Source organism: Sciurus vulgaris, assembly GCF_902686455.1.
Source record: "Sciurus vulgaris genome assembly, chromosome: 18".
In the NCBI taxonomy this organism is placed as follows: domain Eukaryota; kingdom Metazoa; phylum Chordata; class Mammalia; order Rodentia; family Sciuridae; genus Sciurus; species Sciurus vulgaris.
In genome coordinates this window covers 2536893-2561042 of record NC_136479.1, presented here as the reverse complement: position 1 = coordinate 2561042, position 24150 = coordinate 2536893, and the positions used below count along the sequence as shown (strand labels likewise).

The 24150-nt window shown below is 49.4% G+C and overlaps 1 protein-coding gene, 1 long non-coding RNA gene and 1 pseudogene across 3 annotated transcripts; 1 reads left to right on the top strand and 2 right to left on the bottom strand.

Moving 5' to 3' along the window:
- Window positions 1-2871: 2871 nt before the first annotated feature.
- LOC306649522 (shugoshin 1-like) lies at window positions 2872-5497 on the bottom strand (annotated as a pseudogene). Its single transcript has 3 exons — window positions 5465-5497; window positions 4958-5408; window positions 2872-4151 (listed from the first exon to the last, which is right to left on the bottom strand). The product of its transcript is annotated as a shugoshin 1-like (transcript).
- Window positions 5498-12249: 6752 nt separating this feature from the next.
- LOC306649270 lies at window positions 12250-14469 on the bottom strand. Its single transcript, XR_013760615.1, has 3 exons — window positions 14252-14469; window positions 12795-12918; window positions 12250-12581 (listed from the first exon to the last, which is right to left on the bottom strand). It is a non-coding gene; the product is annotated as an uncharacterized lncRNA (long non-coding RNA).
- A 4368-nt stretch (window positions 14470-18837) lies between these two features.
- Window positions 18838-22532, top strand: ZSCAN10 (zinc finger and SCAN domain containing 10; the record flags this gene model as incomplete). Its single annotated transcript, XM_079120532.1, has 5 exons — window positions 18838-19233; window positions 19436-19703; window positions 19864-19925; window positions 20042-20099; window positions 20862-22532. 5 exons carry the CDS (start codon window positions 18838-18840, stop codon window positions 22412-22414), a joined length of 2337 nt encoding a protein of 778 aa, XP_078976658.1. The 3' UTR covers window positions 22415-22532.
- Window positions 22533-24150: the final 1618 nt, after the last annotated feature.

The window sequence follows — 24150 nt, the reverse complement described above, 5'->3', positions numbered from 1 at the left end:
CACGAAGTCCAAAATCAGCAGCTGTGTTCTGATTTCAAGGCAAAATTTCTTTACCAGCAAAAGGGACCAGTTCAGGAATACTGCAGGGGTACAGGGTGTCTAGAGGATTGGATCCTGCCATGAGATCACCTAGACAGACTAAATGAAGTTTGAGTATTCATTTGGTTGTTCACAGAAAATTCATTGACCACCTACTATATGCTAGATATTAACCCTTTCTTGGAAAGGAGAGAAATTCCTTCCACAACTTGCTTCAGGATCTGAGCAGGTCTCAGGGAGTTACCACAGTTGCTGTGTGGGAACTGTAGCCTCTGAAAGAGTTCAGAAAGACACCTGGGGGAAAGTGAGGCCATAAGTAAAGCAGACATCAAAAATATAATGCCTTCGCCTGGCATGGTGGCACATGCCTGTAATCCCAGCACTCTGGGAGGCTGAGGCAGGAGGATCCCAAGTTCAAAGCCCACCTCAACAAAGGTGAGTTGCTAAGCAACTCAGTGAGACCCTGTCTCTAAATAAAATACAAAATAGGACTGGGGATGTGGCTCAGTGGTTGAATGTCCCTGAGTTCAGTCCCTGGTAACCCCTCCCCCCCAAAAAATGTAATGCTTTCAACAACCAGTGAGTACAATAAATGACCAATGGACATAAGGGAGTACAAGGGACTTCAGGGATAGCTAAAACCAACCATATTTTGTTTAGAGGGAGTAGTCGGGGGCCAATAATGCCAAAGTTCAAATATTTTTCAAGCAAAGTCAAAAAATAATTCAATTTCTTCTTCTTCTTTTTTTTTTTTTTTTTTGTACTGGGGATTGAACCCGGGGTCTTGGGTATGTTAGACAAGCATTCTACCAGTTAGATACATTCCCAGCCCTTTTTAAAATTTTTATTTTGAGATAGGATCTCAGTAAGTTGCCCAGGTTAGCCTGGAACTTAACCATCCTCCTGTCCCAGCCTCCCAAGTAACTGGGATTATAGGCTTGTGCCACCACACCTCGCAAGAATTTGATTTCTATGTGAAATCTCCTGAGGTTTTTTTTTTTTTTTTTTTTTTTTTGGTACTGGGGATTGAACCCAGGGCCTTGTGCTTGTGAGGCAAACACGCTACCAACTGAGTTATATCCCCAGCCCTCTCCTGAGTTTTAAATTGATGACAAAACTTTTAAATTTGCACACCCACCATCCCAGCTACTCAGGAGGCTGAGGCAGAAGGATCACAAGTTCAATGCCAGCCTGGGCAATTTAGCCAGACACACTGTCTTAAAAGAAAAAATAAAAAGGGCTGGGGATATAGCTCAATTTTGGGGTGCCCCAGTATCACAAAAGGGAAAAAAAAACAAACAACTCCATGCACGTCCAGCCTGCCTGCATTCGGCGCGTTTAGGACTGTACTTACCTCAGAGCCTGTCAAACACTAAGGCGCTTAGAGGAGCTTCAGGCCTTGGAAACGCTCAACGAACGTCTACTCCAGTGCCTGTGAGCAAAGAGAGGCCACCACCCCTGGTAAATAAATCACCATCTACCGGCAGAGGTTAGCCTGGCCGTCCACTTAAGCCTTAAAGAACAATGCAAACTAGAAAGAACACCTTCTGAAGCAAGAACAAAATAACACGCTGACTACAGCAGCTAAACCAGAGACGGGGCGATGCAGACATGCGGCCTAGTGAAGGAAAGAGACGACAAGGGGGGAATAAAGGAAGGCGAGGGAGGAGAAGTAAGACTAATAAACAGCAGAGGAAACCCTAAACGTTGAAAAAGAAGGAAAGGTAATCAGAAAAAAAAGCAGAAAAGATCATCAGTGCTCGGAGGGCTTAAAATTGTTAAAAGAGGAAATATAACTAAGGACGCCCAGGCCAGGGAGAGCTCCGGAGGCATGAAGGCGACCCCGCCACCCGCTCGTCTGCAGCTGACGCCGCCGCAGGAGCGCACGTTCCGAGCGGCGGGAGACGCAGAGGCCCCGGCGCCCCGCGCGCAGCTCTGGACCTTGCGCGCCCCCACCCGCCCACGTTGACGCGGGGAGCCTGTCTCCCAGACAACGACGCCACTCCGCTCCGCCCACGTACCACGGAAGACGCCAGTGATTGGCTGTAGACGTGGCCCCGCCCTCTCCTCCCGGCCCGCCCCACCGCGCCACCGCCCAGTACTCTCACCTGCGCGCTCCCGTCCCGCGCCCCCGAGAGCAGTCCTGCGGAGGGGGAAGGGTCACCCTGTGCGCGCCTGGCCTGGCTGGTGTCCCCGCGTTTCCTGTCCCGCTGCCCCACAGCAACTTCCGGTTTGCGCTGCTTTTTCTCGGCCACTCACCTGTCCGACGACGGGCGGTGAGCACGCTGGGGAGAGGGCACGCCCGTCCTCGACTGGACTTCCACCCGCAGGGAAACTGAGACTGCCTGCCGGAAATTCCCGTGGCCGCCGCGGTGCCTGGGACTCGGGGTCTTGTTAAAGAGAGCCGCGCCTTCGCGACAGGTCTAGATCCTGAACGCGATTCCGAGCCGGCGCTCAGGCCCGCCTCCCCAGCCGGCATCCACCTCCGCTCACCTGTTTTGGGTGCCGTTTTGTCTTAAAAATGGAAGTAAGAGTGCTGAGGATATAGCTCGGTGGTGGAGCGCTTGTAACCGAAAGCTTGGTCTTTGTCCCCAGTGCCAGTTCATGCCAATTTAATAATGAGGACCTGGTTTTGAGAAAAAGGAAAAAGAAAAGTTTATTGCTTTGCTGGCAAGGGAGGAACACAGCAACCTCGGTCCCTGAGGCTGTGATTCTGCGCATCAGGGAAAACAGGGCTTTTAAAGAAGCTATTCAAAGGCCACATTCCAGGTGTGATCTGATTTTTGGGGGGCGGGGGCGTCCCAGGGCGCCCTGACGGTGTGTTAGGCTTCACTTGTTAATCTGGGAGATGGTCACTTCCTAGGTCCTCTGGCAGACATCTTCCAGTGGAGACTATTAACTCAAGGTAATCTTGTTTCCGCCCCCAGGCTAGGGAGGGGGAGAGGGAGAAGAGGAAAAGAAAACACGTCCTTTTAAAAATAGGCCTCAGGGCTGGGGTTGGGACTCAGTGGCAGAGTACTTGCCTCCCATGTGTGAGGCACTGGGTTTGAGTCTCAGCACCACATATCAATCAATAAATAAATGTCCATCAACAACTGAATAAATTTTTTCTTATGCAAATTTTATTGTTCTTTAAAAATGGACTACTTTCAGTGATTTCAAAGTTTATACACAAGTGTAGATGTCAAACTTTCTGAACTCTCACTGGTTGATCAAAAGTAGAGAAAAGCCTTTGGTATCCACACATTTGAGATTCTTGATTAAATCACAAGGGTGGGGGGGCACTCCTGAAAGTCTGTGACATAATTTGAGTTTGCTGAGGCATCACTTTGAATAGCACACACTTAGGGTTCACAACCAGACACCTAATCCCTGAGACTGAAAAACCACATTCTCTAATCATGACCCATATGCATTTTATGTGAAGAACTAAATACAACTTTGTTATAAGGGACCCACAAACAACCTGGGGTTTACTTTACTGTGAATGTCAAGGATTTATTTAACTCCAAAATTTTTATAAGGATTTTCAAAAGGTCTTGCTTGCCTTAAATTGTTTAGTATTCCCCACTTATGGGAAGAATAAAGACGCCAAAGTATTAAAATAATTTGAATAATCATTAATTTCAAAATGTTGGTGCAAGATTCATTTTGAATAAAATTAAGGGGTTTAAGTAACTTAAGAAATCTAAACAATTCTGAAGTGCAGTTTTGAAATCATCATAATCTAGAGTCCTATGAAGAGAATATTCTATGGGAATAATTGCATACATTTGTGTACAGTGTTAACAGATTCTCTATTGGAACAATAGAAAAGTGTGAGATTTACTGCATTTGCTTCATACTTTCTCACGTCCTTCTTCTTGAAAATAGGAGAATTCAAAAAATACAAATCTGTAAAAGGGTCCCCTCTTCTTAGTTTCGAGGCAAGTGTTGGCTCCTTATAGTTAATGCTGGTTGTGCACCTACACTTGGGCAGAGACACTGCTGTACTTTCTGTGTTCTTTTTTGGAGAAAGACAAAGTTTCTTCATTTTCACTACAGGAGACAAGGGGGCATTGGTGATATCCTTCAGGCCAGAGCAAGGTGACAGGTAAGGCTCAGGTGGCACACTTGGAGTTTGTGTTGGCTTAGAATCCTCGCTCTCTTTTTCATCTGTATGCTGTAGTGTTCTTTTAGATCGAGGCCTGGTGACTGGTCTCCCATCTGATCTGGTGGCAAGATTTTGAGTGTACTTGCCAGGGGGCAGATAGAGGTCATCAGAATCATCTCCAGAACCACTTGCTTCACAGATGCTCTCTTCTGACTTATGGTTGTTTTCTTCTCTATTAGAATCAGGACTTATTTTCTGTCGGAAAGGAGTGAGATGAACACCCTCTTCCAAATTAAAATTGAAAGCATCCCTGGAACTGACAGGTCCATCCAATTTACTCTTGGAAATATTTGTTTTAGTTTCATTTTTGTTCCCTTTATGCTTTGATGTAGATTTTGGTTTTCTCCTGTTAGCTTTGCTTTTCTCTCTTTCTTCCTTTTTGCTTATTTACACTTACTTTTAGTTTGTTCAGATTTAGATTCCAAAGGAACTTCTTTTGTTTTAGTAAACTTTCCTGGGTGAATAAGCTTTGGTGATAAATTAATTTGGTCCTTGTTCCACTGACAAACATTTTGTTCTATATTTTCAGGTATGTGCATGTTTATTCCTGGGTCTACATATCTGATTCTTTCCAATTCAGAAGACTGCCCTGCCAAATGACTGGTTTCAAAGTCATTCAAAGTACTGAACTGACTTAGATCATTAAAATCTTTCTTTAAATGGCGACTGAGAGACACGGTTCTAGGTAACACATCATTAGTAGATTTGGCTTCATCTGAATCAAAATCACATCTCAGTGTTTCTTGAGGAATAGTAGATATCTGCTCTTCTATTTGTAATGATTCTTCATGTCCTGGAAGGTCAGTTTCTTCAAGAGGAAGTTGCAGTAAATACTTCACAAATAAATCACTGGCGTTGTCTTCTCTATTGGAGTCCATTCCAGAGGGATGTATTTCCTGGTTCTGAGCAGCTTCTGTTTGCTGTGAAGCAAGTTTTTCTTTCAGTGCATATGACTGACATGCAAGGTAGTAACATTCTCTTCTCAGCTGTAGGATGATATCTTGGGCTTCTCTCACTTTGGATTTTTCATTTCCAAAGCTAAAACTAACATTTTGTTGTTTTGTTGGTAATTTTTCAGCAATGTAGAAGTGGTGTTTGGCACAGTGCAGTTATGAAGGATTTGCGTTTGCCAACCTCTGTCAAGTTTTTATTCTGTTTCTCTTTCATTCTTTATGTCTTCAAGACTATCTTGAAAGGATTTTTTCTGGCACCTTTCCTTAGCCACCTTCTGCCTGGGTCACTACTGCTGCTGCAGCCGTCCCTCCTCCTCACATCCCAAGGCTCCACAAAGTTGTCGCGTCCCATTACTCCGGGCCCTGCAGGACTGTGGGTCACCCGCAACTACCACCACCACATTGGAAATTCTCATCCGCGCTCACCTATTGGCTGGCTGGAGGAGGTCACGTGATGTGATGATGCAGAATAAATATTAAAAAAAAATAATAGGCCTCAGAGGGCTGGGGTTGTGGCTCAGTGGTAGAGCGCTTGCCTAGCACATGTGAGGCCCTGGGTTTGTTCCTCAGCACCACATAAAAAAGTAAATAATACAAAAGTATTGTGTCCATCTACAACAAAAAATCTTTTTTAAAAAATAGGCCTCAGAGCAAGGAGAGCTATATCAAAAGTGGACCACTGTTAACATGCTTGCCAAACATGCAGGAGACCCTGGGTTCCAGTCCCAACACAACGCATAGGAAGTGTACTACCTTAGACTGCCGACTGGCCTCCCTGCACTTGTTTAGTGTACACAAGGTCCTCGGTTTGATCCCTAGCCCTGGAGGGGGAAAAAAAGTCAAAGTCACTCAGGTTTAGGGGCTTTGGAGTAGAAATTAGGATAAGTTAAATTACTTTCCATTGGAGGTTGATGCATTTGTAGGTAACCAGGACATGCTCCTGCTATCTGATACCTAAAGCAGCCCCTGTGTTGGGTAGAGTTTCAGGTTGTACTCCCTCACACATCAGCCAAGACACTGAAGTAGGAGGGATGGAGGAATGTAGGAGACATTCAGATGGGCTCAACACTAGAAGGTACCTCCTGGGAGCAAATGGGAGGGGGTGCACAAGCACCCACCTACCCTGATGTCCTTTTCAGCTGGAGTCCTCAGCCTTTCTTTTCTGAGGTCTCTGTATGCCCTCTCCCCACCCCCGCCTTAAGAGGCCCTCCTCTACTTGTCATGGTGTCTTTCTTTCACACAAATCACTTTTCTGTTCCTTTACTCCAATTGGTGTGTTGGGGGGGGGGGTTTGGAGATTGAACCCAGAGGTGCTTTACCACTGAGCTGCATCTCCAGCCCTTTTTGTTTTTATTTTGAGACAGGGTCTCACTAGGTTGTTGAAGGCCTAAGTTACTGAGGCTGGCCTTGGAATCCTCCTGCCTCAGGCTTTTGAGTCGCTAGAATTACAGGCATGCACCACCATGTCCAACTCCATTTTGTTTTTATTTTATCTTTCTTTTTTTTTTCTTTTTTCTTTTTTTAGTACCAGGGATTGAACCCAGGGGCGCTAAACCACTAAGCCACATTCCCAGTCCTTTTTAAAATGTCTTATTTGGAGACAGGGTCTCCCTAAATTGCTTAGGGCCTTGCTAAGTTGTTGAGGCTGACTTTGAATTTAAGATCCTCCTGCCTTCCCCCCAACCGCTGGGATAACAGGTGTCTGCCACCAAACCCAGCTATCTCATCTTTTTTAAAAATTGTATTTTTGAGGATGCTTTATAATATAAGAAGAAAATCAGCTAATGATAAGACCAGGGTTCCTTAGAAAAATGGCCAATTCTAGGGTAGGCACGAAATGCACAAGACAAGCCTGAAGTATCTGTAGCACCAGAAAGTAAGGAAATGCTAAAAAACAAACAAAATGGCAAGATATGATTTTAAGGAGACACAGGAAGCTGCTGTACTCGGGAGGCTGAGTCAGGAGCAGCTCTGATTGCTTGAGGCCAGGAGTCAGAGGCTAGCCTGGGCAATATAGTGAGACCCTGTCTCAAAAAAAAAAAAAAAAAAAAAAAGATATGAGCTGGGACGATCTCAGTGGTGGAGGGCTTGGTAGTGTGCATGATACCCAGCGATCTGGGTTTGATTCCTAGCACTGCAAAAGAAAGAAAGGAAGAAAACTGAAGGGATGTAGATAGTTTCCTCAAGAAGTGGAACAAAGCTCCTTGCTCCTTGCTCCTTAGGTGTGAGCTGCGTGTAGTAGCTTCTTTCCAAAGAACAAGTATGAAGTACAGATAGAGAAATCTGGCAAACAAGACCTCTGCCAGGTGACTGAGGTCACCACCAACGTTGATAACACAAGTTGACAGTACGTGTCCTTGATGGGATGCGATGAAAATGGTGATCACCTGTGGTCCTCCTTCCCAGCCTCACAACCCCTTTTTAATCATGAGAAAACATTAAAGTCCAGCTGAGGGGCACCCTAGAATATTCCTGAACAGTTCTCCTCAAAATCATCCAAGTCAGCTGGGCACAATGGTGCACACCTGTAACTTAGAAGGCTGAGGCAGGAGGATCGCAAGATCAAGATCATCCTCAGAAACTTAGCGAGACCCTTTCTCAAAAAAGGGGGGGGTGATGGGACACAGCTCAGTGCTAAGGCATCCCTGGGTTCAATCCTCAGTACCATCCCCGCAAAAAAGTTCAGGTCATCAGAAGTAAGAAATGTCTGAGAAACTGTTACAGCCAAAAGGATTCCAAGAAGTCATGGCCCTGCATCTTAAGCACTACACATCTGGAGGTTGTCCCCACAGCACCCCGTCACCTTCTGAGTGACTGCCTGCCTACCCTCTAGGGCCTAAGCAGCAGGCCTACAAGAAGGGGCTTTTGCTGCCCCAAGAAAGCCCTCTGCTCCCTGCGCAGGGGCTGGGTGGGATCCTCACCCATCTGCTCCTTAGTTCTCCTCTTGTCCTCTGGTGAAGGACCCTCTACTGGGCCCTAGTGACCTCTGCTCCTCCAGGTGGGTTATGGGAAGCAATGGTACCAAGCCCAGTTTGGTCCTTGTGGTGAGGTTCTGAAGCCAGTGCAGACACTAAAATGAGGGTTTGGGGCCATGGACTGAGGAGGCACATGTGAAGCTCTAACCTGGCTTTACAGCCTGAAAAGGGGTCCCATGAGAGCCACCCAGGAAAGCATGAGACCCAGATGTCATTATTCTGACATCTCCCTGGGATCCAGAGCCCAAGGGAGCTTGCCCGGAGCTGGGGAGGGGGGGTAACTTCAAGGACCCAGCCTGGTGCTTCCTGGTGTCCTTTGCCCAATCTTGGGATATCAGGACACTGCAGCCTTGATGGTCTTTTGCATCAAGAAGGAGGCCCAGAAGGAGGAGGGCTCCAGGATTCCAGAATGACAGCTCTTTACCTCACAGAGTCAAGGTGCTGACTCTTGGGTATCGGCATACAGGATAAATCCAACAATGCTGCAACAAAAATTGCTAAACACTCACTTCTGTGTTGTTCATGTTTTACAGATAAATTTGCAAGTACATTAGAAAAGTCTATACTTTACATTGGGGTTTCCCCTTAGCATTGCACATTCTATGGGTTTGAACAAACGGTGATGACGTGTGGCCACCACTAAAACTTCCCTTTTTATTAAGCATATACCTAAGCATTGGCAGATTTACCCAAATAAACATCCTTTAAGCAGTTGGCTCTATGAATTTCACCTAAACATCACCTCACGAGGCTCTCAGCACCCTGGCCTTTTAGATTCAACATTTGCAAAAGAGCAGTGGCCCAAGCGTGAAGCTTGCTGCAGGTCTCACTGGAATCATACAAATCAAATATCTACAGGAAATGGATGTACTACATCTCTATGTGATCTGCCATGAATATAATTCCTTGCAACATGACTTTTGGAAGGAATGGGAAATCAGTAAATTCAAAGTCCTTTGGCAAGAAGTGCATGCTGATATTTTATGCTGCCTGTTAGATAAGAATCATAAGCTACCCCTCTGCAATAAGAAAACTAAGGTATTTAACCCAGGTGTTGGCCTGATGAGAAGGGCCTTACTCCTTAGGGAGTTTTGAGGTAGGACAATGTGGTTCAGAGCAAACCACTCTAGGAACACCCATGGAACAATCGATCAAATGGTAGGCTTGGACTCAAGTTTAAAGGTCCCTCTCTTGGCCTCTTTCTTTTCTTTTTTCCTTTTTTTCTCCCCCTGCCCCGACCCCGCCCCAGCCCCCGCCCCAGCCCATTTGCAGTCAGAACCTGGTTCTAATTGCTGGCCCTCCCAGACTTCAAAGTTTTCTTTGGCAGGCAGGTAGCTAACTGGGAGTGACCCAAGGACCGAGAGAGCCTCCTTAATAAGCTTGCTGCAAATCCAGTTTCCAGTTTCCCTCCCTTCCTTCTTTCCTCACATCCTGTCTCCCCTTCATCCCTGCAGCAACTTTAGGCTCCTAATTGGTAAGCAGTGGAGAGCTTTCCAGGAGAGACCCCAGACCTTCCTAAGGGACCTCAATTCTTCCTTGCTCCCTCTTGTTATTCTTCCTCTCTGTCCAGCACCAGGATGGGGACTTTCCTGCAGAAAGTGTTAAAGCTGTGATGTCAAAAAAAAAAAAAAAAAAAAAAAACAAGGATTCTTAAGGATTCTTGGCTACTGAGCACGCCAGTAGAGCGTGCCCAGTTCAAACTAGGATGTGCCAAGTGTGAAATGCAACCTGGATTTCAAAGACTTCGTATGAAAAAAGAATGTGAAATGTGTAAGTAATAATTTTTTGTATTGATCACATTTGAAATGATTACATTTTTGGATCTAATGAGTTAAATAAACTTTATTAAAATTAATTTCACCTGTTTCCTTTTATGGCTTTCATGGTGACTACCAGAAAATTTTAAGTTACGGCTGTGGGTCACATTATATTTCTTGGGGGATGCTGTTCTAAAGGTACCCCCTCCCTTCTTCTCATCCCTTGGCACCTCACTGTTTGGCTTCCCCTTGCTTCAGGTGCAGATGCGAACACCTTTATTATGGTTATGGGCTTGGTGCTCTCACAAACATCTTCCACAGTCCCCACCACAGAAGGCAACTGTAGCTTCCAAACAAAAAGCGACCAGTCTAAGGTCACACACAGCTTAGCCAGGAGAGCCTGTAGTTGGAGTTCAGCCCAAACCTGCCATGGTGTCCTTCTTTCTTCTCTCCTGTATTATGACTATCGCAGTTTAAGACAGACACCTGAGGAGTCACGGGGCTTTTTTTTGTTTTTGTTTTTTTAATTTGTTCTAATTAGTTATACATAAGGTCATAATGGTTTAACAGTGATTCTTCCTGGAGCTGGAGGAGTTCTCCCTTTGTCCCAGGAGAAGAGGTGTCCCCAAAGAAGGGTCCCAGTTCCGGGAGAGAAGGGGCAACTTGACTCAGGGTCATTGGGGTCCATGGTTACATGATGAAGAAAAAATTCAGCACAGACCATTCAGAGGCATAGACAGAGGTTTATTTAGGAAAGAAGACACATAATCAATGGAGAATGAGGGCTATTATTGAGAAGGGGGTCCTTAAGGGTAAAGCAAGGATTGCATATTCAAGGGAAAATGTGGGCCATCTCCAGACTCTGAGAGAGCATTTGGGGGGTTCTCGGCTCTTTTTTCAAAGGAAACTTGGTGAACGGTGGGTATGGAAAGGTATGTAGATGTGATATCTGGTAGGTATGACTGAAAGCAAAAGTAAATGAAATGGGGCCAGAACTTCACGGATCAGCGATACTTTATTAAGCAACAGAGGGGCACATTTTCAGGAAGAAAATGGAACTGGTTACAATAGGGGTCTGAGTTTTAGAGGGTTCAGTTATACTTGAATCATAGCATGGTGTGTCTGCTGGGCAGTCAGGGGAAACAGCTGTGAAAGTCTGGAGCCCATTGTTGCTGGGAAATGGTGAAAGTCCAGAGCCCATTGTTTTCCTTCTCTCCCTGAGACCCATTGTTCTCCTTTTCTCCCTGGGGGTTGTTTTTCCATATCCTTCAGAGATCTTAAGGCAGTTTTTGGTCTGGTCAGTCTTAGGATCCTCAGGCTGATGTGGTCTTCATTATCTGATCAGTAGATAGTGCTTGAAAGTTCCTAAATTACAGGTTTCTCAGAATTTCCCCCTCGCTCTCTCTTTTGATTCGAATTGAACCCAGGGTCATTATACCACTAAGCTACATCCCCAATCCTTTTTTATTTTTATTTTGAGACAGGTTCTCACTAAGCTGCCTAGGGTCTTGCTAAATTGCCCATGTAAGCTCAGGGGCACGGCCAGCAGCCAATGCAAACTTTACTGGAATTTGGCTCTCGGGCGAAATTCCCAGCCCCCCAGGGTATGGGTCAGGGCAGGGAGCCAGAGAAAATCATGCGTGTCCCTGGCTGCTCAGGGTCTTTATAGGCCGGAATGGGCGGGGGGTCCTGCTGAGCGACAGGTGGAGTTAAGGGTCAGTGGAGTTAAGGGTCAGTAGGTGGAGTTAAGGGTCAGTGGAATTAAGGATCAACAGGTGGAGTTAAGGGTCAGTGGAGTTTTCTTGTCTGTTTGGTTGATCACCTTTTGGTGTGCTGCCCTTTATCTCAGTTGCTCTGCTCTCCTTCCTACAGTTGTCCAAATTCCGACCTAAAAGCCCAGGCTGGCCTCAAACTGGCGATCCTCCTGTCTCAGCCTCCTGAGTACCTGGGATTACAAATGTTTGTCCCCCTTCCCCAAATATCTACAGTAATAACTAGAACAATTTGTATTTTCAAGATAATTTTAGGATTATCATTGAAATAGACCTCAAATATGTAGATTTACATTAAAAGTTTCTCCTTCAGCTAGGTGCAGTGGCATACAGCTGTAATACCCACTACTGAGGAGGCTGAGGCAAGAGATTGCAGGTTCCAGGCCAGCCTAGGTAACTTAGAGAAACCCTGCCTCAAAATAAAGAGTAAAAAGGGCTTTAGATGCAGCTCAAAGGGAGAGTACCTCTGGGTTCTATCCCCAGTATCATAAAAATAAAAGAAGGAGAAGAAAGGACGGGGATGTGGCTCAGTGGAAGAGCTCATGCATGAGTCCCTACAATCCCCAGCATTGTGGGGTGGTGGTGGTGGGGGAACTCTCTCCTTTGAAGATATCCCTTACTGAGTGGGGATGAGACAAGCCAGTGACTTAACAAGAATTCACACCTGTTAGTGGATAGCACTTTGAGATAGGAGAGTGCATTTTCAAAGACCAGAAAACATTTGAAGAGACCTTAATGCTTTAAGATTTTTTTTTTTTTCTGCAAAGTAATTTGAGTTAATAAATGTCCACAGGAATACCTGGGTGGTAGTCTTGTCCAGATGTGTGCACCTCGGAAGGGTAGCACATGCCTGTTCAGCATAGCATCCTTGGTCATTCAAAAGGACACATAATAGGAGGCAAATATTTCCCAAAAGAATGAGTGAGTGGCACCTGCGCACAGAGCCAGAAACAGGGAGTTAGCTAAGCCCATGGGGCTTGGAGGGTTAGGAATGAGGAAGGTCAAAAACCTGCAGGGTTTTTGTCTTTCTGCCTGAGGCTATTTTTGGTGGTTGAGTCAAACTGGTCTTAGCTTTTCTGACATATTCCCAGGAAAGTTTGATATTTCAGATTTAGAGATCTCAGAAGTCCATGTTTACAACTAACCTGGGTCCCTCTTGTTGCACTCCCAGTCAGTTCTCCTAGACTGTCAGTTCCAGATGCTGCGCCAGCCCCTTACCCAAAGACTGTCTTCCAGTATTTGTGTCACTGACATGATGAAGTTCTCATGCTATCAAAAGAATCAGACAAAAACACATTGGCAGAGGAACAACACTCTACATTCTCACCTTTGAGCAAAGGGAAGCAAAAGGTTGGAGACAGAAATAACAGGCTGCCTCAAAAAAAGGACGGAGGTGTACAGCTTTTATGGCAGCTAGTGGGAAAGGTCCTGGACTCTTAAAAAAAAGTATTTTTATTAGTCGTCGATGGACCTTTATTCTTTATTTATGCATGGCGCTGAGAATCGAACCCAGTGCCTCACACATGCCAGTCAAGACACTACCACTGATCCACAACCCCAATCCTACTTTTGAATTCCTAATTTTCTGGTATGCCTATAAAACCTCATAAGCCTGGGAACTAGCTTAGCTGTCCCATTTCCCCTGAAAGATTTTACTCCCTTAATCTTAAGGGGTCCTGTTTTTCATGAGGGCGGGGGTCCCCGACTGCCTCAGTTGTCAGGCATCATGTCCTGGTACAGCGCCCGCGGCTGGGCCATTTCACTTGGCCCCCAAGGGTACAGGTACCCGGCCACGTCCCAAAGGTCAAGGCCAAGGCCAAGGGGACACCCCACAGCGCCCGGACAGGGGCAGGTCAAGCCGGGGGTGCGCCGGTGCGAGTTCAGCCTGGAGCGGGGCGGGGAGCAGCGGGAGTGAGAGGGGTCGCCCTCCACCCGCCCCTCTCGCGGACGCGCGGCGTCTCCGCTTCTCGGACGGAGTGACAGGTCCCTGCCCTACAGCGCTGCCGGCCCGCGGAAAACCCCTCCAGCTCTAGGCCCCGCCCCAGTCGACAGACACGCCCCAACGGGGCGGGGCTTCCTGGTCCAGCCCGCGGCGGACCTCAGGGCGGAGTCGGAGCCGAGGCGCGACAGGAGGAGCCTGGCGCCAGAGCGCTCCGCAGGGGGCGCACTGGAAACCCCGGCAATTTGTGGCGGCGCTGGGGCTGGGCCGCGTCACACGGCTGCTCAGCCTTTCTTCTTTCTTCCTTTCCTTTTTTTGGAAGGGAGTACTGGGTATTGAAAGTAGGGACGCTTTGCCTCAGACCAACATCACCAGTTCTTAGCCGTGGGCCTCGCTAAATTTCTGAGGCGGCCTCCAACTTCCTATCCTCCTGCCACAGCCCCCGCGTCTCCAGGATTACAGGCGTGTGCCACTACGCAGGCTCTGTTGTGCGCGGGGGACGCAGAGCCGCAAGGAGATAGCTCAGTTCCCAACGATGAGCGCGTGGTCCAGTGAGAGTTAAAGATAAGCTCGGTGCTGATGCGTGCAGGAAAACTTAGACCCAGTAGAAGAGGTCGAGGGAGGCAGGTCCTGGTCCCGACGGACCGTGGGGTCTGGTCCTACCGACAGGAGCCCTGGTCGCAAGCGTGTACGATGTGGCCTGCCCAGGGGCCCTGGGCGCACTGAGAGGCACCGCCGATTCCCTTTAGAAGCACCCTCCGGGATGCGGCCAACGACACAACCAAGAAAACATCTCCGTGCAACTGGAAGGGCTTGACTTTGGAGCTGGCTCCAACGCGGTTGGGGAGGTCACTTCCCTCCTGGGGAGCTCCCGCTGCGCCATCGGTAGAGTTGGGACAAAAGTCACGTGAGAGTTTCTTGGGAGGACTTTAGGGGTTGAAGTGGACCGAAAGCTCTCACTTTTCCAATACATTTCCTGTTGCAGATTAGCACCATCACTGCTGCCCTGTGCCCTGGACTGCAATCTCCAGGGCAGGGACTCCTTCCTCACGTTTAGTTCTGAGTCCTCGGCGTCTGGCACACAGCACACGCTTGGCAAAGATTTATCGAATGAAAAGACTAGCAAGGGAGACGGTACACAGCAGGCACTTTAAGCTGCTGCTCTTGTCCCAAAAGAAAGGTGCAGGCTGGCAGACCCCCATAGAGTATCGACCTGTCATGATTTAGGTGGGGCTGGAGAGGTAGTTCTGGTTTGGAGCGTGTTAGACTCGGGTAGGGCAGGCTTGGAATCTGGGTCCATCGCTATTTGTTTCTCTGGCTCCGCCCTCTCCACCTTGATCCTAAACTGGGAGGTTAAGGGTTAACTCGAGGATGCCCCTTCATCACCTGAGTAGGATTGGGGAGGGAACTCACTTCCTGTCCCATTTTGCCGGAGTCCTTCCCCTGGCTGGTGGAGGGTGTCTTTGGCCCTGGAGCCCTGAGAAAACCCCAAGCATCTCTCCCTCTGTAGTAAAGACCCTGAGTGGTGAGTCGGGAGTCCTGGGGTGAGGTTCACAGCAGAGACAATGGGGGTGCTCCATGTCTTGATGGGGGCGGGACTGGAAATCTTGGGAGGATGGCGGTGATCTGTGCAGGGGGGCCACTGCTAACCAGCTTGGTGGACTTGTGGCAAAGAGGGGCTTGCGGGAGGGTCCCAGGACGTCCTGTGACCTGAAGGAGGCAGCCTCCGCATGTGCCCCGGTGGATTGACCAGCCTCATTCACTCAGCCCAGCACCCAGAGGGAGCCTGACCCACAAAGACGAGCAAATCAGGCAACTGCCCCTGTGTGCAGGGAGAGAGGGACGGTCCCAGGAGAGGGTCCCACCTTTTGTCCCTCCCAGACTCCGCACGCTCAGGGGGTTTGTGGGCTCTCAGAGCAGCACCTCCACCAGGGCTGGTCCCATCCGCGTGGCTCTACTTCTGTCCCTCTACCCCCACCTAGCCAACCCCCTGCAGATGTGCATATTAATAGAGCTTTTGTCTTGGAGACCTGGGGGGAGGGACAGACTTTGCAAGGCCAACTTGCCTGAATTCCACCTCCTCAAAAGCTTTTGGTGGGGCCTCACCTGGAGATTCCGGCCACCCTGTGTGGCTAGGCCTGAGGACTTTGGAATCCTCTTATTTCTAGTTGATGCTGTGATATCCTGGCCAATGCAGGGAAAATCACACGGGGCCAGAGGCAAACCTATCTTCTCTTTTCCAGATATTTGTGGGGCCTAAGAACCACATTCTCACCTTAGACCAAATCTTGGCTGCACCTGGTATGACTGTGAGCAAGTCACCCTGGTCAGATAAAGAAATGATTTAGCATACGGATGCAGCGGGATGAAGTGAGTTTCAGGGCTGCATCCAGGCAGATAATTGTTCAGCACCTGCCAGCTGCTACTGTAGGGTGACTGGTGAAAGTGACTGAGTCTCTAGTTGGTTTGCACATGCTATTAAAAACAAAACAGTACCCCATTTTCTTGAACATTTATCAAAGACCTTTTCTGTCCCGGGATTGTTGCATGTATTCCTCAATTCTCAGATTTTTTTTTTTAATATACTGGGGATTGAACCCAGGGGCACTTAACCACTGAGCTACATCCGCACTTCTTTTTATTTATTTTGAGAAAGGTTCTCCTTAAATTGCTGAGACTGGCCTTGACCTTGTGATCTTTGTGTCTCAGACTCCAGAGTTGCTGGGATTACAGGCGTGCACCACTGCATCTGGCTGATTCTTAGGACATCAAGGTAACCAGTATCATTTCCACTTGGTTACACCTACTAACAGTCGTCAGCACTTTAAGTGTTGGATGAACGCTAACTGAATTAGACACAGTGCCTGTTTGTAAGCCAGGGGAAGAAATACACTCAAACATGATGGACTGCAGCACCGTGATCCACAGGGACTGTGTCGTGGGGTCTCAGTAGGGAGGCACCAATGGGGGGTAAGGCGTGGCTGCAACAGGAAAAGCCTAAGGGAACAAAGCCCAGGTTGTAGGAGGGAGAGGTGGGAAGGCTGCAGAGATGGTCAGGAAGGAGACCTGAGTCAGGTTGCCAATGCCAGGCTTAAAGCACAGGTTTCCTGTGTTCTTTCCCATCCCATCCCCCACCCCGCTCACCCCACCTAAGAAGGAGATTTAGAAAACACTCTGTCTCCTATAAGGAGGCTCAACAAACTATCCCAACTCAAAGAAAGCTAGGCTGGTATTATGGAAACTGGGTTACCTACTTGGGCAAATGCTTTAGTGTCCTCAGGTGTAAAGAGGGCAAGGATGCTGCTGTCCTTTGCTAATGGCCATGATCACTGGTGCTATAACCAGTAACAAGAGAATCGTAATAGCTAGCACTGAAGTGTGCTGACCATGTGCTGTTGGAAGTAAGGTCCTCTTGTCTTTGTCCTGCTTGGGATGCCCCTGAGGAGTGGAGGGTGGGAGAGTAGCCTGTTCAGAAGAGCTTAAGCCCCCTGGGATACTGCAGGACGAATTGAGCAGGACCAAATTAAGTCCCCTGTGCTTGGGGCTGAATTTGGGGCAGTTCCCCATGGTAGTTTGGGGCTACTCAAAAAAGGAAGGCGTAGCCCCCAGGGTTGGGCTGGAAAAACGTAAGAAAATGTGGTTGGTCCTGCAGAACAAGTGCCCCCTGGTGGCCAGCTAGAGACACTGTTCCCATGGCTTGCCTGTTGGGGTGGGAACCCCAAGAAGGGTGATGGAATGAACCAAGGAAAATCCAGAATTTGGGGCCGCGGTAGAAAAGAAAGGAAAATGACTGCCTCACCTACCCATGCCCTGACTCCCAGAGCATACCCACCAGGGCCTCTCAGACCAGGCAACATTATCTTCACAACACTCTGCAAATTACTCTCCCATCTGGAGCCCATTCTGCTGGCTGCCTGATCTGTCCCAGACCTCTCTGCTGTAACATGCACTTATAGCTGGCCCCTGCTGGGCTCCATTTATGCTCTGTGCTGCCCTGGGCTCTCTCCCTCCACCCTGTCCTCCAGCTCATGTTGGCCTCAACCTCTGGGACTGGAACTGTGGAAGGTGGGAGGCTGGAAAGCAAGGTGAGAGCTCCGCCCTTGCCAACACAGCACTGGTCAGCTGAGTGGCCTTGGCCTTGACCCCTCTGAGATACCTCCAGAGACAAGGTGAGGGTCTGTGTGCCTGATCAAGGAGATCGTGTAGGCACGAACTTTCCCCCAGCCTTTTTACTTTGAAAGTTCTCAGACATTAAGAGAAGTTGGAAGAGTAGGTCAATGATCCTCCCTGTATGTATCTTACCAGTCCATGAACATGGCTGAACCCTCAGACCCCTTCAGGTCCAGACCCTATAGCATCTTCTTCTTCTTCCTATTTATTTATTTATTTATTTATTTTTTTTTGTGGGGCTGGGGATTGAACCCAGGGCCTTGAGCTTGCAAAAAGGCAAGCACTCTACCAACTGAGCTCTATCCCCAGCATCTTTTTAATAGACTTTGCCTACATTCACAAGGCTAGAACCTCATCTCAGAAATGGAGTCGTTAATCTAGTATCCCATCTGTATTCAGACTCCCTCAACTGATCCCAAACTGTCCTTGAGAGCCTTTGAAACATGAGTTAATCAGGATCTAGTCAAGGTTCACCCACTTGGGAGTGACCACCATTTAGTCTCCTGTAGAACAACAACACCCCCATCGGCCATTATTATTCACATTCTGAAGAACCCAGATCCATTCCCCAAAGTCCTGTCTGGGATATGTGTTGAATTGTTCCTTCAAGTGATGATTTGATTTGTTCTTTATTCCCTACAATGCTCTGGGAACTGGAGGTTGGCTGTACAGCCCAGGCTGGATTGAGATGAAACATTTGTAGCCAGGACCTGTGGTCCATAGTGCTGTGTGTACCCAGTGGTTGCATCAGGAGGAGGCAAGGTCAGGTTGTTCCTCTTTGGGAGATGCTCACTTTAATCCCTGGGGCAAAGTGCTATGAAGTCTTAAATGCTGTAGGATGACCTGTCTGATTTCTTTGTCCTTTCTGCATTGCTCAGGCAGAGACCCTGACCAATGGGAAAAGGCAGTTCTCTGAGGAGGCCACACATTAGCACCTCTTAACACTAATGACTCAGGTGGGGTCAGCTTCCCTGCAGCAGGTCCTAACCCAGGGTTTTCAGCTCCACAGGTGTGGGAGAAGCTGAGGAAAGGGACCTGATAGTGGGCCCAGCTGCAAGAGGCATCCGCCACAGTGAAGGATGCTTGCAGAGCCAGTCCCGACTGCCCAGGAGCAAGAGCAGCTCGGAGCTGTCAAGCTGGAGGAGGAGGAGGCTGCTGGCCAGGAGGATACCAGGAGGCCAGAGGCCAGGCCTCGGCCTGAGGTGGCCCACCAGCTCTTCAGATGCTTCCAGTATCAGGAGGACATGGGGCCACGTGGGTCCCTGAGCCGGCTACGGGAGCTCTGCCACCATTGGCTGCAGCCAGCTCTTCACACCAAGAAACAGATCCTTGAGCTGCTGGTGTTGGAGCAGTTCCTGAGCGTGCTGCCCCCACATCTGCTGGGCCGCCTGCAGGGTCAGCAGCTCAGGGATGGAGAGGAGGTGGTGCTGCTGTTGGAGGGCGTGTCTGGGGATTCCAGCCACGTGGGGCCACTGGTGAGAGAGGGCAGGCAGCAGACTGCCGCAGGGGTGTGGACAGGGATGATGGCCCCAGGAAGAAACCCGTAATCTCTGCTTTCCACCAACTCCTTACCCTCTTCCACATGAGACTCTCCCCTTTCCTCCATCCCATCCCTGCAGAGGCAGTAGACCTTAGACTGCCCCTGTTTGCCTCCTAACATGGACATGTTTCCAACAGGATTTTAGTTTCAATACTGGCAAGAATTGCCCCCATGCAGATATCAACTTGGAGGAACAAGGGGGCCCTTCTCAGGTCCCCAGCCACAGCCCCAAAAAGGAAGTGCCCTCAGAAGAACCTCCAGCCCTGCGTCCATCAGATGAATTGCCCCCATCCCAGCCAGGACCTGCCAGTCCTGCTGCATCTGGAGAGTGGAAACCTGCTCCAGATCCAAGACAGTCACTGAGCCCAGAGTCCCAGAGGACCCTCCCGTCCCTGCAAGACAGCAGTGAGGATCTGGTGCCCTGGACAGTGGATTGGATGGGGGTGGGTGGGAGAAAGCGGGAATGGCTTCATGGGGTGTGGGCCATGGAGGCCACGCCCGGAGGGCCCCCTGGTGTGCCGTGCTGCCTCCTGACAGCTCTTTCTTCCTGTCTTGATGCTCTCAGTCCCGCAGGGCCCCTTGTGGCAGGAGGAGAATACCCAAGAGCAGGAGCTGGCAGCTGTGCTGGTGAGCTGAGCTAATCCCCTCACCCCAGGTCTTCCTTAATTCGAGAAGGTGCTTCCTTCCATTCAGGTCCCAGAATTCTGTTCTTCATTCACTAAAGGTGTCTGCTCTTGTTATAGGAGTCCCTGACCTTCGAGGATGTCCCAGTGAAGAAGGCCTGGCCCAGGCACATTGTGGGTAAGCAGTCCTTCTCCAAGGTCATGACCACCAATGTCTTTTTTGCCTGCAGCTCCAGACCCTGCCTAAATTTTTGTTGGTGAGGTCTTTTTCTTTTTATTCCTTTTAATGGAGACAGGGTCCTATGTTGTGGGTCTCAAACCTGTGATCCTCCTACTCCTACTTCAGCTTCCCAGTAGCTGGGATTACAGGTGTGCGCCACCATGCCTGGTATTTTTGTTTTGTTTTGTTTTGTTTAAAACGGCTCCTTATCTGGTCTAATCACCAACCCATTAATTTTGAGCTTATAAAAATAGGCAGTCAGTATAAAAAATAAAATAGGTGGTGTCAACAAAATTGACCAAATTATGTTATGTGCATATACAAATATGTAACAGTGAATCCCACTATTAGGTATAACTATAATGTGCCATTTGAAAAAAATGAACAGTCTAGATGAGAAAGAAAATAGGTGGCCAAGGGAATGACTGCTAATAGGTATGAGGTTTCTATTTGAGATAGTAGTGATGGTTGAACAACATTGTAATGTATTTAATGCACACAAAATGTATGCTTTTAAAGGGTATTGTGACAAATTTTATGTCATCTATACTTTACTGAAAATTTTTAAAAATAGGTGGTAGAGAAAATGGACCCCCAGCCTCACCCACCCACCACCTTTGCATGGTCCTGGGTTTCTTTCCCCTTCTAGGCCCATCAGGTTTGGGTGATGCCCAAGAGTCCCTCAAAAGAGGTCGACATCCCTGTTTGCTTCTTCCCTAGGATTTGGAAGCAGAACCCCGGACAAGGAAGAATTTAAACCAGAAGAGCCCAACGGGGCTGCCTGGCCCACTGCCATCTCAGCAGAGTCACAGGCACACAGCCTGGGGGTGGCTGGAGAGCCTCCTGCCCAGACCCTGGGGAGAGATCCTGGGACCAGTGGTACTGGTGGAGGAGGGACCCCTCCTGGCAGCACTGAAGTTTTGGAGGTCACAGTGGGCGCTGGCAGCCCTAGGTCAGAGGCAGAGCTGCAGTTCATATGTGCAGAGTGTGGAGGGAGCTTCCGGCAGTTGTCCCGCCTGAAGGCACACCAGCTGCGTTCTCACCAGGTTTCACGCTCCTTCCAGTGCCTGTGCTGCGGAAAGAGCTTTGGCCGCAGCTCCATCCTCAAGCTGCACATGCGCACGCACACTGACGAACGGCCGCACGCCTGCCATTTCTGCAACCACCGCTTCCGCCAGAGCTCACACCTGGCCAAACACCTGCTGACGCACTCCTCCGAGCCTGCCTTCCTGTGTGCTGAGTGTGGCCAGGGCTTCCAGCGTCGTTCCAACCTTGTGCAACACCTGCTGGCCCACGCCCAGGACCAAAAGTCCACGTGTGTCCCAGAGGCCAAGAAGGAAGGGCGAGAGGCGACTGTCTTCCAGTGTCCCCACTGCGTGCAGACCTTTCAGCGCCGCTCCAGCCTAAAGCGTCACCTGCGGATCCATGCCAAGGGCAAGGACCACAAGGGCTCTGAAGACCCGAGTAGTCTTAGCCTGGGCAGCGAGAGCAGGCCCTACGTTTGCAGTGACTGCGGCAAGGCCTTCCGGCGCAGCGAGCACCTGGTGACACACCGGCGCGTGCACACCGGTGAACGACCTTTCTCGTGCCAGGTCTGCGGTCGCAGCTTCACCCAAAGTTCCCAGCTGGTCAGCCACCAGCAAGTGCACACAGGTGAGAAGCCCCACGCCTGCCCACAGTGTGGGAAGCGCTTTGTCCGGCGCGCCGGCCTTGCCCGCCACTTGTTGACCCACGGTGGCCCTCGGCCCCACCGCTGTGCCCAGTGTGGCAAGAGCTTCAACCAGACTCAGGACCTTGCCCGCCACCTGCGGAGCCACACCGGCGAGAAGCCCTGCCGCTGCAGCGAGTGTGGCGAGGGCTTTAGCCAGAGTGCCCACCTGGCGCGCCACCAGCGCATCCACACTGGGGAGAAGCCCCATGCCTGCGACACCTGCGGCCACCGCTTCCGCAACAGCTCCAATCTGGCCCGTCACCGCCGCAGTCACACTGGGGAGCGGCCCTATGGCTGCCCGACCTGCGGCCGCAGCTTCCGGCGCAATGCCCATCTGCAGCGCCACCTGGTCACACACACAGGAGTAGTGCAGGAAGTGGAGGCCCCCCAGGAGTGTCCAGAGTGTGGAAAGAGCTTCAGCCGCAGCTGCAACCTGCTGCGACACCTGCTGGTGCACACGGGTGCCAGGCCCTACTCCTGCGCGCAGTGCGGGCGTGGTTTCAGCCGCAACTCCCACCTGCTGCGCCACCTGCGAACCCACGCCAGGGAGACGCTGTACTAGCATCGCCAGGTTCCAGTAGCATTGCCCCACGCACCTGTGGGTGGATAGCACCCGAGGCCTTCCTCTAGGTCCCCGACATGCCAATGCCCTCCGGCTCCTTGGTGATTGTCCGCCCCACCTGTGACTTTTTTTTCTTTTTTTTCCCGGTAGGATTGAACCCAGAGGTTCTTTACCACTGAGCTACATCCCCAGCCCTTTTTATGTTGAGACGAATCTAAGTTGCTGAGGCTGGCCTCTAACTTGCCATCCTCTTCACCTCTACCTCAGCCTCCCAAGTCATTGGGATTTCAGCGGGGCCCACCACACCTGGCCCCTCCTGCTGCTGCTTTTCTGGCCTCAAGAGTGTACTTCATATCCCCGAAGTAAATCGGCCTTCTTGAAAGTGGTCCTCTTTCTTTTCTTCTCTCTTTTTCTAACCCCACTCCTGCCCCACTAGGTCAATCTTTTTTTTTTTTTTTTTTAATATTTTGGTTTTAGTTGTAGCTGGACACAATACCTTTATTTTATTTTTATGTGGTGTTGAGGATCAAACCCAGGGCCTCACGCATATTAGGCAAGTGCTCTACCACTGAGCCACATCCCCACCCCTAGGCCCAATCCCTTTATTTACACCACCAAACTGCCATCTGTCACCCTTCCCACTGTGATAGAGTGATGTCTTCCTCCAGCCATCTGTAGTGGGGAAAGAAGCCAGCTGTGACAGGCAGCTTGATGGAAGGTCCAGGAATCTCACCCTGGAATTTATTCTCTTCCAGAGTCTACCCCCAAATCTGTGCTGCCCAATACAGCAGACTCAAGCCAAATGAGGCTCTCTAAATTCATCACAATGGAATAAAATGTTAAATCCCGGCTTCTGGATTATTGTTCTGGCACCTTGGTAACTCCTCCACACTGACAACGGAAGCAGGTGAACTAAATCTGCCTGCTGGCCAAGCAGGCTGTCTCTTAGGTATCCACTGGCTGCCCATGAACCTCTTAATCCAGCACATTGGCCCTGTGCCCTGGTGCTGCCCGTTAGGTAGCCTAGCTGCTGGGAAGTCAGCTGATTTCTGTTAAAAATGAAAGAGAAAAAACCCTCCAGCCTAGAGCACACACCCTTCCTGTTTTTGTAGCTGGCTGCTTTTCGGGGATGACAATATTGTAACTTAGCCATTTTTGCCCTCAGCCCCCATCTCACACAACTTCTGCTCCATCCCTGAGAGGAAACAACTTCACGAATGGCTCAAGGGGCCAATGAGATCTGATCCCAAATCTCGGGGGAAATAAGATGATTTTTATTTTGATTTTTTGTGGTGCTGGAGGTCAAACCCAGGGCCTTGCACATGCTAGGCACACCTGCTACCACTGAGCTGTACCCCAAGAGCTAAAATGACTCTTGGGGACACTTGGCAGAAGAGCTCTGAGCCCAGGGAAAGTCTAGCCCTTTGAGGGGTGGGAGGAAGAATGGCGTTCAGAAGTTTACCAGATTTCATAGGAAAAATTGATTTTGTGGAAGACCAAAGGGAAGGAATTTCCAAAGAGGAAGAATTCATAAACTAAGAGACCAGGGATTAGGAGTTAGCGGAGCTCACAGGATTTAAATCTTTATTTATTGAGTACCATCCACGGGCCAGGAGATGTGGGGTTATCAAGGGAAGCAATGGGGACTGAGATACGACGGGACGTACATGTCCCAGGCAGCGGGAAAGCATGTGCAAAGGTCCTGTGTAGGGCGTGGCTTGACTGGACCATGTTTG